The sequence below is a fragment of the Pithys albifrons genome, chromosome 20 (assembly GCF_047495875.1).
Source record: "Pithys albifrons albifrons isolate INPA30051 chromosome 20, PitAlb_v1, whole genome shotgun sequence".
NCBI lineage: Eukaryota > Metazoa > Chordata > Aves > Passeriformes > Thamnophilidae > Pithys > Pithys albifrons.
The window spans coordinates 12,083,857-12,097,380 of record NC_092477.1 but is presented as its reverse complement, the minus strand read 5'-3'; the positions used below and the strand labels follow the sequence as shown (position 1 = coordinate 12,097,380).

The following is a 13,524-nucleotide window of genomic DNA, read 5'->3' as shown; positions in this document are numbered from 1 at the left end:
TCTGTGCTTTGTTTTGTTTTGAACCAGGACTTCCTTTTTAGAAGTTTCATCTGGCAACTTTCTGCTTTCCTTTGATTTCAGTTTTCAAAATCCCATTGTCCTATGTGCTTTCAAGTTCAAAGTGTCCAGAAGTATCTGAAGGCATGTGTTGTTCCTCCAGGAAAAGTAGCTCTCTGCATGTGTGTCCTTCCAGACCTTCTGCCTTATTCATTTATTTTGCCTCCCTCCCTGCAGTTGTTAAAAAAAAAAAGCCCAAAAAACCCACTTGCCCTGAAAAGCTGTGACTGCTCTGCCCTTGAACCTCTCTGCATCAGCCAGATCTGTGCTGGTGCCGACCCAGCTCTGTTTTCTCTAAATTTACACATCAAAACATCCACATTCAAGCCAAGAGGAAATGGGTGGTGTGGCAGAGACTCGCTTTTTACTTTCTTTCTTTTTCTAGCAGATCCAGGCCCTGCCTTGCCAGTGTTACAAGAGGGAATAATGTGACCATTTCCCTTTCTAATCTGACCTCTTTAAAATGTAGAAGCCCTGCAAATGCAGCCAGATGTACCCTGACTGCATGGGAGCTGAGCCTGGGGTTACCTGTGCAGTTCTCAGCTCAGGGCTGGAACAAAGGGATTTTTGCAGACTTTGTTCTTGGGACTAAATTTTCAGCAGAGCTCCAGGTTCCTTTCAGATTCCTTTGGCCCCGTGTCTGGCAGCTCTGCCCAGCTGGGTCAGGAGGGTGGTGAAGGGAGAGGCTGGCCTTGCTAGTGGAGGATGTTTTTGAAGGAACTGAGCTCCAGAAGTACCATCTTGTGCAAGTACAAGGCCTTAATTCTCACAGGACTGTTGGTCTTATTTGCCCCACAGTCCATCTCCTGATCTGTCCATAGACACAGAGAGGGCAAAGCATGTGTGCAACAGTCTCCTGATTGTGCTGTTAAACAGTGTCTTTAATCTCTTATTTTACAAGGAATTTGATGAATGATGCTCATGAGTAATTGCTGTCTTTAACACTAAAATTCTTGTCTGTGTGGATTCCACTTTTGGAAACCTGAAATTATTTTCCCCATTGATATTGTATTCCCCACTGATATCCACTGAAATGGATATCTCCATTTCAAATAAGAGAAAACTAACATTCCAAGCAATCTGTTTTTATTAAGTGTATGGTGGAGGGTTTTTGTGTTGAGAGCAGCTTTGTGTTCCTGTTCTGCTGCCTCTGTCACAGTTCCTTTCACCTGCCTTTGCTGTAGGTTTTACAAGCAATGGGCTATCCCACTGGCTTTGATGCAGATGTGGAGTGTGTGAGTTCTGATGAAAAATCAGATACTGAAGGTAAAAATGAAACTACGTCTTCAATCTCAAGCAATAATACTGGAAATTCCACAGCTGACACCTCCGCTACCCTAGAGGTGAGGATGCATTGGAAGTACAAGTGACAGAGGTGTGGGCTTTGGCTTTTTGTTTTTCATTGGTTGGGGGGTTTTTTGTTACTCTACTTGTCAAGATGTTAAAACATGAGTTTCTTCAGCTGGGAGACAATTTCCAGCCCGTGTGTATTCATGGGTAACTCAGATTATGTGTTTAGTTCACTGAGAAATTCCCAGAGAAAGGGAGTATTTCCAGCCCAGCTGCCCTGCTTGTATCCGTAGCTGAGTGTTCCATTGCAGGCTGATCCTCTGCTGTGCTGGGATCTCAGCTTTAGCTTCCTTGCTTTCCAAACAGCTACAGATATTTCTGCTGAAACACATGACCAGGGATATGAGAGTTCTTCAGGCAGAGCTTGGTGGTGCCAGGACGTAATTAGAGCGAGCAGAGACGTGTGCAGGGTTGGGAGGGCTGGTCTCTCCTGCCCCTGATAAAGCCTTCCCTTGCAGGGAACTTGACACCACCTCAGCTTTGGATTCCTCAGGGTTGTAGCTCCAAGTGCAGCTGGTGTAATGTTCAGGTTGTGCAGGCACCAGACCAGGTCATGAGGACACTGCCCTCACCAACAGAGATAAACGAGTGTGACTTCTCTGACACTGTTGTTTGTCCTCCTGCCCTTCTTCAGAGATTCCCACCTGCTCTGCCAGCACAGCACGTATTGCTGCAGCCAGGGCAGTGTTACTGGGGTACAGGAGCTTGGGCTGCCTCCTGGAGAGGTCAGGGCTCTGAAATAACCCCCTGAATGTCTCTCTAGGTAAGAACTCAGGGTCCCATACTCACAGCAAGTGGCAAAAACCCAGTGATGGAGCTCAATGAAAAGAGAAGGGGCCTCAAGTACGAGCTCATCTCCGAGACCGGTGGAAGCCACGACAAGCGCTTTGTGATGGAGGTGAGTGGAGCAGAGGGGCAGGTGCTGCAGTGTTGTATTACCAGTGGGTCAGAGTCACTTGCTGCTGCAATTCAGATCTTTTCTGGTTTGCTTTTTGCAGCACACATCTGTGGCAGTGATGGTTTTGGGTTTTTTTATCTCTCATTGCTGCTGTGATGGTTTGACTGGGGAGAGGAATATCCTTCATGCTTTAGAAAAATACAGTGAGCATTAAAACTGGCTTCTGGCAGCCCCAAACTACATCAGGCCTTAGCATGAGGAGGAGGGGAGGAGAAGATCCACAGCTTGACAAGAACACCCAGATGGCACATTTTGCAAACATATGTGGTAACCCCATGTCAGTGAGCTCATTTGAACCTCCTACTGCAGACATACTGGGGTATTTGGAATGGCAGTAGCAGAGGGCAAACTCACTTCTTCATGTGTTTACGCTGTGTCTGGAGTAGCACTGGGCTCATCCCAGTTAAACAGTGTCTGTACAGGTCATTGGTCTATAAAGCACTGATGAAGACAAGGCAATCCTCACGTGATTGCTGTCCTGGGAGGCTCCAGGTACAGGCTAAATCCAGAATCCAAGAGGCATCAGTCCCCTCTGAATTGTACTTCTGGTTTCCAGACTCCCAGTGTCTGTGATGCACTGGTTCCCAGGATCACCTTGGTGTTCTTCACCAGCTTCATGTCTAGAATGAATACAAATCTCTCACATAGAACACAGAGGATTTTTCCTACTCAGGTTCTCTGTGGGTGGCACCTCAGCCCAGTGGGTGCAGTGTGGTATTCCCAAGGATCAATACTAGGCATAACCTCATGTCTCAATTTTCAGGTAGAAGTAGATGGGCAGAAGTTCAGAGGTGCAGGCCCAAACAAGAAAGTAGCAAAAGCAAGTGCTGCATTAGCAGCACTTGAAAAACTGTTTTCTGGGCCTAATGCAGCAAACAACAAGAAAAAGAAGATTCTTCCTCAGGTAAGGAATATTCTTTGCTTTCTGGAACACTCTGTTATCCCAGCTCTGGGTTGGTTTTTGATACAGCAAGCAGCTTTCTAGCAAAGTGAGGTTATTAATGCAGGCTGGTGCTGTCATGAGGTGGGTGTTTGTGTTTGGGGTGAAATCCTGGCCCTGCTGCAGTCACGTTGGTTCCAGAGGGCAGGAGAGAAGCCAGGACAATGCTGTGGGTCAAGGAGAGGAAGCTCATAAGGAGGTGGGACAGACAGCAGGGAGGAGCAGCAGAGGGTCAGAAGCCTGTGGTGTTCAGTGTGACCAGATCTGAGGTAGACAGCAGGGTGTGAGGGAGGGAGCTTGGGGGCTCTGCAGCAGTGCCCGGCTCAGAGCCCGCCCTGTCCCTGGCAGTCCATCATCCCCCAGCACAGCCCTCTACAGCCCTGCCAGAGTGCTCTGAAAGGGGGATTCCCTGCAGGTGGCCTTGTATTCCAGCAGTGTTGTCACTCTCTGAATTGCTCTTTTTTGTCACTCTGGACAGACTAAAGGGGTTGTCAATACAGCTGTTTCTGCAGCAGTCCAGGCTGTTCGAGGCAGAGGACGAGGTGCTTTAACACGAGGGGCGTTTGTTGGGGCAGCTGCTGCCACTGGATACATAACACCAGGTAAGGCACCACACTTGGAGCACATGCTTTCATTTTTGTCTGCCAGGGTGTTCTTTTTCATGTGTGTCAGTCAGCCATGTAAGTGATTCTTTAATCATCTGAGATGAAGCAGAAGGCAGAATTCGTGGGGCTTTAAATAAATCAAAGAGCTGCAGAGCTGGCAGTGCATGTCCTTTATGAGCGTACAACCTGAAGCTTGGTGTGCACAGAGCACACAGTTATGGGCATTATGGCTTTCTTGGCTTTATTATTTTAGGATTTGTCTTCTTCATAGTTAACTGCCATGGCACAATTCCTAAAACTCTCTTCCTGCCTACGACCCTCCTGGATCATGTGCTGTTTAGCACTAGGAGTGGCCTTCCCAAGACACCCTTGTGGACACGAAGTTGGCAGGCTCAGGAGTCCCTGAGCCCCCAGAAACTTTCTACATGAGCTGCACCTGGAAGCATCTATTAGTAGCTTCTGTGGTGGCCAGAAATAAAAGAATTTCTGTTCATACTCTGGTTAACAGAAACAGCTTTGGAAGTCCAAAGGATTCTGGTTCCCATTTCCCATTTTCACAAAAACATTTTAACAAAATGGTCACTTTCTCTTTCCCCTTACTTTTCAAAGTGTGGGGTTTTTTTGAGACTCTACAAATGTCTGAGGTTTGTAGGTGACACGTGAAAGGAATCCAGACATTGCTTTCACTTGTTATAGGAACCACAGATTTGTAAGAATGAGATATTGAAGATGCCTTACTCAAGGCAAATCCAGTAGCTTCCAGAAAATAACACTTCCACCCTCCTGCTCAGGTTTTCAGATTACAGCATGAGTACTAATTACATCCTGCAGCAGCTCACATGTGCCAGTAGCACAGCCCAGTTGTTTGGGAGCCTTCCTTCCTGGCACAGTCAGCAGCGTGTCGTCCTCATTGTTCTGTATGGCCATGTCGTTTTAAATATTAAAACCCAGTAATTCATTTTTAATGGCTGTTAACATTGTTTTTGGAACTGTCTGTCTGCCTGAGGAGTCATTTAGGAGACACTTTAACCTGCCAGGGGCATGCTTCTTGCCAGTGTGGAATTACTCCAGAAATAAGTTTAATTTCCCAGTCGCTGTAGTTAAGCTTTTATTGGCCCTGGCCTTCACAGATTATTTCTCTCCATCCCCTGTTCTTCTCAGAAATCTCTTGCTTTTTGTGATGACACAAGCAGTCTCACCAGAAGAAAACTGGTGTCTGTGTTTGCCTTGCAGGCTACGGGGCACCGTACGGGTACAGCACAGCAGCGCCAGCCTACGGTACGTACAGCCCAGTAATTAATTAACACTTAGAGACCCTGCAGAACTGGGGGGGGTCCACATGTGCAGTGCCAGGAGACACTCAAAGAGATTAAAGCTCTTAAACCATGACAACAACACTACTTCTATGCCATAACCTTGTGGTTCTTTTTTGGTTGGAGTAGCTTTTTGCCTCTGCTTTGCCTGGTCTGTGGAAGGACTGCTTGTTCTAATTGCCTGTTCCCTTCATACTGGAACCCAGTGGAAGTAGTTCCCTTACTTTTTACAGCCAATCTGTGCTCCATTCAAAGACTACCGAAGGGCCTATTTCAGCACCTCTGACCCAGATTTAGCTCAGTGGCATTACAGTAACTGTGGTAAAATGTTGGTCCCCAAGTGTAAGTGGCTTGTGGACAGATCTCCCTTCATGCTGTCACCTCTGTGAAGGCAATGGGCAAATACCCCCCACCCCACAGGCCAAACCACCACTGCTTGGGACAACAGGATGGGTTTGGGTAGCTTGGACTGTCAGTGATCACACCGAGGGCAGCCAGGACATGGTCATTTGCCACAAAGCTTTTTACTATGAAACATGTGGTATTAGGCTGGCAAAGCACTGGCTTCACAGAGACTGTAAAATGAGCTGATGACCAGAGAGCTGTGATGGAAGGGTTTCCTTAACTCAGCTTCTCCCTCCCCACTGGCTTGTTTGACGCTGGACTAACAATGCATTCCTCTAACCGGCCCTTTTGGTTACTTTGAATGAGGTTTATGTGGCAATGGGAGCAGAGCAGTTTGCAGTCAGTGATATGTCCTGGCACACACAACGTGAGCCCTCAGAGCCAGTCCCAGCAGCCTCTGCCATGGCAGGGACTGCTCACAGCCTGCTGCTCAAATGACCAGCACCTTTCAAGGCCTGCACTTTTTCCTATGGGAAACTTTTGCTTCTTAGCATTTGCAATGCTTATTCCTCACAAATCTGTGTCACTTGGGCAATGGCAACTCCACTGATACCATGGTAAAAGTTGGAAATATTTTGAAAGGTTGATTTCATTACTTTTCCAGCAGTGAAAGCTCTAAGAGGGGAAGAATGCTGCTGTTTTATTGAAAATGTTTGCTTTGCCTGTCTGGGACCAGCTGGTCCAGTTGGGTACTGAGAGGGGATGGAGGATGGGCCCATGGGCTGCACTCAGTGTTGAATTCTCCCCTCAGAGTTGGAGCAAACCTCTCTAGTTTTGAACCTGCTGGCTGGCCACGTGCTCTGACAGAAGGAAGGGCAGCTGCCAGCAGGGCTGTCCCATGGGTGTTGAGGAACAGCTACACATTCCCTCAGGAAAAAATGAAAGGAAACTTAGTTCAGGATGCAGGATTTTTAAAAAATCCCCTTGGTTCTTTTCAAGCAGCAGCCTCAGACTGTGACTAGGATGAGTGGTATCTGCATGTCTGTATTTTTACAAGCAGTGACACTCTGTGACATGTGGAATCCTTTCCCTGCTGCAAATGGGAATACAACTGTTACCGACTTTTCTTACAGCTTTTCCTGCTTTTTTCATTCATTCCTTCTGTTTTGTGGTTTTTTCCTCATTATGCCTATTTTGGGAGCTGGGTTTTAGGCACCTAGCTGTGTATATGTGACATATCACTGACTTCAAAGCATTGTGGAATTGGATGCTCCCATTTTTCACATAAAGAGTTTCTGTTTTTAATGTCTTATGATTGTGATGCCAAGTTCTGGGATAATGCTTTTTGGCTGTAAGGTAAACATGTCTCTTTGCCTTTGTAAGCTGTTGCATGTTGGGAAACTTCACTTTGATCATCTGGTGCTCTGGAATACCTGCTGTTGCTGCTTTGTGATTTCTAAATGGATACATAGGTTAAATACTAGAATTTAAATAGGCAAGATTAAAAAACCAAACAAACGTTTAATTGTGCAGAAGTTTGTGAGGCCACAAGAACTCTAAAATAATCATGAAATCAGGCAGATGTTAATCTTTCCAGATTTGCCACTTCAATACAGGAAAGGGAATGCAGAATAAGGAAGCAGATGCAAAATGTACTGTAGGTGCTTGTTTTTTGGGTGACCTACCTGGATGCTGATCAAAACTGCTGCACAGTTTCCCTGTGAGTTGTGTTTTATGCACAGCAGTGCCTGTCTGGGGTATCTGCAATTGCAGCTGGCCTGCGAAATTAACTCAAACGAGCTCGTAGAGATAATTACCATAAAGATCATGAAGTAGAGCTTCAAGTCCAAGTGCACACTCTGCTTTTGAGAATATCACTGCCTTTAATTTTATCCAAACACCAGGACAAAAATAAAAGCAGACTTTAAGCCAGCCATCTGTGTGAAATAGTGCAAAGTGGTGAAGTGTTGCTGTTTCTGGGACTCTGCACCCTGAAATCCCATTGACTGACTGATCTGGAAAAGGTTAATGAGAACACTACTGTAAGCTCTTATCTGACTTTCTTGGATTGCTGAACTTATTTGGAGTCCTCTCCCTTTCTTCTCTCTGTAGGTTTACCCAAGAGAATGGTTCTGTTACCAGTTATGAAATTCCCAACTTACCCCGTTCCCCACTACTCATTCTTTTAGCAAATGGCAGAAGCTAATCCTAATGATTGAACAACACAGTACAGTACAGAATGTTAGAAGAAAAAAGCCTTTTTATCCTGTTTTCTTTGAACACATACTTGAGCAAAGTCATTTGTAAAGAAACATCTTTTTCCTACTTTTTGATTTTAACAAAATGCAAATTTAGTTCTCTAAAACTTGAAAAAAATGTTCTGTGAAATGTTACCTCATTTTCAAATAACTTATACCAGCCTTCTGTTATAGGGAAGAACTAGAAGCTAAAATCTTACGTTTTAAATGAAGTATCCGATTATGTAAAATTAAATTTGTGAAGGATGTATAGAATATAAAACACTGATCACAAATAAACTGTTTTGTTGTAACACAAGAGTACTGCCTGTTTCCTAATGCAGTCACACAGACTCAGTTAATGACCTGTACTTGCTGTAGGGTTATTAAATGCAGGGCAGAGTTCTTTAAAAAACAAAAATAAAAATAAAAAACCCCAAAACCCACGTGACAGAAACGTTACAGTTAACATTTAACTTTCTAAATATTATGGTGTAATAAACTTAGTACAATATGGGTTAAAATATTGTTTTATCTTATTTTTTATAGTTAAGCATCAGTACCTGAGTTGTAGATCAGCAAACTGTAACTGTGATTTTAGACACAGTCTTAATTATCCAAGAAGACTTTTCACTCGTACACAAAATGCTGAAAAACAAACAAAACAAAGGGAATTAATCTTAGGCTGTCTCTGTCTAAGGCTGCATTCTGTGAGACAAGTCTTAAATCAAGGAAGGATTTGTTGTGCAATTCCAGGGACACACCTTACACCTGTATTGCCCAGAGAAAGGACAACACTAATGTTACAATCAGGTTCTTTAGAGCTCAAAAGCTGCTTGTTTTCCTTTCTTTTCTGTTTTTACAAAAAAAAGGAGGAAAAAAAAAGAAAAAAATTGCACTTGTTCTTGTGGCCTTCTTCACTTTTAAGATTGTCTGCCCACCCTTGATTTTCCATCCACCATTTCTACAGAAACATTTTAGTTGTCAATTGTCTATTAAACCAAAGGTTCTCCTTTTGCCCCTTACATTTATAAGAATCTAAAGCAGCAACAAGGTCCCCATGAAAACTTGCTATTTAATTGTCCCAGTTCTTGTTGAGTGCTGCTGTGAAAAGTGACACACTTCAGCCATAGGCCAGTACTTTCTAAGCGTTGGTGCTCAAAGCCAAAGAATCCTCTTTTCCATGAGGAGTGTGTGCACCTGTGCAATTCCAGGGCAGCCCCAGCTCCAGCCTGGAGCCTCCACGGATGCTGTGGGCTCTGGCGAGGGATCCCAGTGCTCTTTATTAAGGTATCACCCCCAACTGAGCAGTGTTGTTGGTTGCACTCTCTCCTCAGCCCTCACCCCTTGCTTTCCCCTAGGTTGCCTTTAGTTCCTGCTCCTCCCAAGATTTGCCTTTGTCCCTGTTCTCTAACAGGCTGTGCTGCTGAGGCAGGGGGAGCTTTATGTGTGACCAGGGTGTAAAACCGGCGCTTAAAGCAACGAAAAGTTCCTCCTCCCCCACACCCCCCTCAGAGGGACAGAAATATTAGACAAGCTGAACAAGGGGTGGCTTAAAGAACGAGCTGCTTCCCTTGGAATTAACTGCAGCTGTTACTGTTGAGTATTTGTGCTTGGGAATGTGTTTCCATTCAATGGGTTTCCCTCTGCTGCAGCTCTCCTCCCCTTGGTGCCGGTGGTACTTTAATAAACCAGATTATTGGCCAGGAGGGTGAGCCTGGAGTGCCCCTGGCAGTGTGAGCACAGAGCAGGGTGGGGATGCACCCAAATTGAGGGGCTCAGAAAGCACTGATCTGTTTTGCTGGCCTATGGATGAAAGGAAGCCATCACGGAGCAGAAAAAGCATGGCTGATCAGAGCCCATTTTTGTTAATCAAATATTCATTAAAGGAGTCTTTCCTCCACACACATTTCCCCCCCGCCCCCCTTTTGGAGTTCCCCTAATTGGCAACTGTTTGTAGTTTCTTTTTTTTTTCTGAATCCCCAGCTTTGTAAAATTTCAAACAAAATCCTCTGTCAACCAATTCTATACAATGAACATTCGTAAGCCAAAAACTTGTTCTTATTTCAAAGACAAGAAGGGCGCTATGCTCTTTTCCAACATGATGGCAGTCATTTCAGATGATTTATAGAAGTCATTTTTTATTTTTTGTCATTTGTTGGGAGTTACTAACCACATTGTAAACTTGCCCCCTTGCTGCATATTTTACATTTCTCTGCTTTACTGAAAATATGAATGAGCTGTCAGTTCTTTGTTTAGAAAGTGGTAACCTTGGAAGTGTTAGATGTTTCAATACCTTCAAAGAATTCAAAGTGCCCGTTTTACAATGAAAATTCCACTTGCAGCTGAAAGAGCAGAGAAATTTAAATGGAGCTTTAGCCTCAGCCAGTCTCAGCAATTAACGTGAGGTTTTTGCTTCTCTGCTCTTCTCCCACTGTAGGTGGTTTTTTCATTGACAGTCCCTATTGCCAGCCTCTCAGCATCGCACCTTTTATTGTTCACTTGGGCCCTCAAGATTTCTTCTCTGACTTCTAGAACCATCAGGTTGTGTGGCTCCAAATGGCATTTTGTACATGTCCTAAAAGCAAGAACAAACGTGGCTCCTTTTGAGGTTTCTCAACTTCAGACATGGAATCTGAGCTTTTTTCCTTTTTTTTTTTTTAAAGTGTTTTTCTCACTTCTTGAACTTTGCTCCATGTAACAAAAAGCAATACCCAGTCCAAGCCACAGTCCTCTCTTTGGGTCTACAGCAATAGATGTGTATATACTTCTGGTTATTTCCTTACACTGAAAGGGAGAGACTGGTGTGTCAGGGGGGAAACAACCACCAAGCCAAGGCACAGCCCGGGCTGAGTGCTGCTTCAAGCAGTGGCTCTGCCCTGCCTTTCACTGTTAGCCCTTCAGAATTCCAGTCCTGTGCTGTATTTCCATGTTTCCTACACAGGTTGCAATGGTCACTCCTGAAGCTGCAGCGCTTCGGACCATTGTGCATGTCAGCAGACATGAAATGTAGCAAAAGGGCAGGAAAAAAGTAGAATATATATTTTTTTCCAAGATATATTCTCTCTCTTTCTTCCCCACAACATGGATGTGAGGCACAAAAAGGGAAGGCTTGAACTGGAAAGTCAAGTGCATTGCATTTGTGTCTCTGAAAACCATCACCCATGATAGGAAAACACAGTGTTTGGGAAACACCCAGTTCAAAAAACCTTGCTGCTCTAAATTTACTGAGGTTTTTTCCTCTTGAATATTTGTATGTTGATACTTTGAGATTGTCAATCAGCAATAACTGAAAGGTGAATGTTTTTTTAAATGGTATTGGAACATCTATATGTTGCAGCTTAAGACTTCTAAGCAGTTTTCAGCAGGTTAATTCCACTTTATTCTCATTCTCTCCGGACCTTCATAGCCATATGCACTTGTATAAAATAAGCAGAAATGTAGTGACTGTAAGCTGAGATCCTGATATAAAAGGTAAGAGATTTTATTTTCAGCTTAAAGACTATTTTTATTGCTTTTTTTCTAAGAATCTCATATATCTGTGACAATCTTGTATATGGCACGTTTTTATTATGTCTTGTTTAACTCAGTGTTTAAAGAGGTAATACAAAGGTCTGAATCCCAGCTTTGTATTTCTCAAGGCCAGTTCAAATACCCCAGTTTCAGTTAAAAAAGAAAGCACTACTTAACACTTCTAAGAAATTGTTTGGTTTTATCGACAGACTGTTCTCCTTCAAATATTTCTCTCTTGTGTAGCATAAAAAGCTGTTTTGGTACTGCTGTGTGAGGCACTGCCCTCCCTGCATCCCTGTGGATACACCTGGGTAGGTACCAAGCCAGGCTCTGGGGTGTGGGGTGGGTGGCACAAACCAACTAATTATGGGAGAAATCATCTCCCTGAACTATTAACGATAAACTCCAAATGAAGAAGGAAAGACTTTGATGATATTACAGTGAAAGTCTGCAGAGATCAAATTACATTAGGCCCAATTAATTCAGGAAGCAGCCCAGTTTGCCTCCCTGCCAAGGGTGCAGGGGAGGAGAGGACGGCAGGCAGGGATTTATCTCTGCAGGAATCATTTGCTTAGCTGGGGGTTTCTGCAGCTGGAAATCAGGATACAGCCATCCATAAATAATTGTTTTCAGTTCTGTAGTGAATGTTTTAACACGTTTTACTTGGATTAAAATGGGTTTGGATTATGACCTATTGGTGCACATGATATGTGTAGTTTTAAAATACTATTTTTTTATTTGCCTTTTAAACCTTGTGTTATGCAAAGTTGCATAGTACAGAACTGCAGAAGTGCAGTACTTGCAGTACTTGAAGTTGCTGGAAACAACTCTTTTTATATAAAAATGCTTAAAAAATAAAAAAGCAAAAGGGAGCGGGTTGATGCTGCTGCATTAGCATTTTAGGTGTCAGTTCATAGATTAAAACATAAAAAAAACCTGACTGATCACAGTTTATCCTGGTGTCAAACAGCAAACCACTTGGTACAGAGCAGGTAGTGGTGTATCAAGCCCAAAGGTTCTTCTGCATTGAAATACAACAGCAAATATAAACTGTGTTTGATATTAAAATCAAACCATCACATTCACTAAATACCTGCATGTGTAGGTTATCCATTCCTCAGGGTGTGTCTGGGTAGAATCCACAGGCTGATACAGAGCTGTGTCAGCTTTGCCCTGTGGGCAGGAGCCTGACCTGGCAGGGGGCACCTGGGGACCTGCTGCAGGGGCTGGCCCTGGTGGCACAGAGCCCCCCAGTGACACTGCAGGGGCTGGCCCTGGTGGCACAGACCCCCCCAGTGACACTGCAGGGGCTGGCCCTGGTGGCACAGACCCCCCCAGTGACACTGCAGGGGCTGGCCCTGGTGGCACAGACCCCCCCAGTGACACTGCAGGGGCTGGCCCTGGTGGCACAGACCCCCCCAGTGACACTGCAGGGGCTGGCCCTGGTGGCACAGAGCCCCCCAGTGACACTGCAGGGGCTGGCCCTGGTGGCACAGAGCCCCCCAGTGACACTGCAGGGGCTGGCCCTGGTGGCAGAGACCCCCCCAGTGACACTGCAGGGGCTGGCCCTGGTGGCACAGACCCCCCCAGTGACACTGATGGGCCCTCAGAGGGCCTGACCCTTCCGGGGTGCAGGTTGCCATCTGTTGTCTTCAAGGCACAAACTCGGGGCTGGGTCTGACACTCATTTAAACCTGGGCTCATCCTTCAGCCTGCCAGGTTGGGCTGGTCCCAGAGCAGCTCTGCCTCCTTCAGACAGCAGTTCATGTGCATTAAGGTGCATTATAATGAACTTCTCCTGAGTATTCCTTTCCTAAACTTAACTGCTGTCAGCCTGACAAGCACTGTCCACTTCAAGGACTGGTAATAAACATCTTGCTGACTCTTATTTGATCTGCTGCTTCATGCACTGTGCTTGGCAGCTTAATCCATCTGTGTTTCTTTCCATCAGAACTGCTGTGACTGAATTTCTCTATTTTTCTTGCCATCATGCTTTTAACTCTTAAAATCCTAAGTCTTCCACTCTCCTGCTTTTCTTTTTTAAATTCTCACCTTGTTGGATCTTTTGTCTCTGAGTTTTTCTGAAACACTGCTGTTTGTAATGCACTTCTTACGTGTGAAATGTCCTCTTGCCTTTGCTGCCTCCCTTCACAGTGGGAGAGAAGCTCTTCCTGCCATGGGAAATGCCCACAGGGTACTCCAGGCT

The 13,524-nt window shown here is 44.8% G+C and overlaps 1 protein-coding gene across 6 annotated transcripts in view; it reads left to right on the top strand.

The window, feature by feature from the left end:
• STRBP (spermatid perinuclear RNA binding protein) overlaps positions 1-12,592 on the top strand; it is a 49,800-nt gene extending 37,208 nt beyond the window's left edge. For 3 of the 6 annotated variants that reach the window (XM_071574327.1, XM_071574325.1, XM_071574326.1), the window contains exons 13-18: positions 1,242-1,400; positions 2,171-2,305; positions 3,129-3,269; positions 3,784-3,907; positions 5,144-5,188; positions 7,681-9,678. In XM_071574327.1, the coding sequence (XP_071430428.1) occupies positions 1,242-1,400; positions 2,171-2,305; positions 3,129-3,269; positions 3,784-3,907; positions 5,144-5,188; positions 7,681-7,757 (681 nt within the window). In that variant the 3' untranslated portion in view covers positions 7,758-9,678. Of the gene's footprint in view, positions 1-1,241; positions 1,401-2,170; positions 2,306-3,128; positions 3,270-3,783; positions 3,908-5,143; positions 5,189-7,680; positions 9,681-11,214 lie in introns of those variants that run through there. The other 3 variants (XM_071574329.1, XM_071574328.1, XM_071574330.1) reach the window with 3 other exon arrangements.
• The last annotated feature ends 932 nt before the right edge of the window (positions 12,593-13,524 follow it).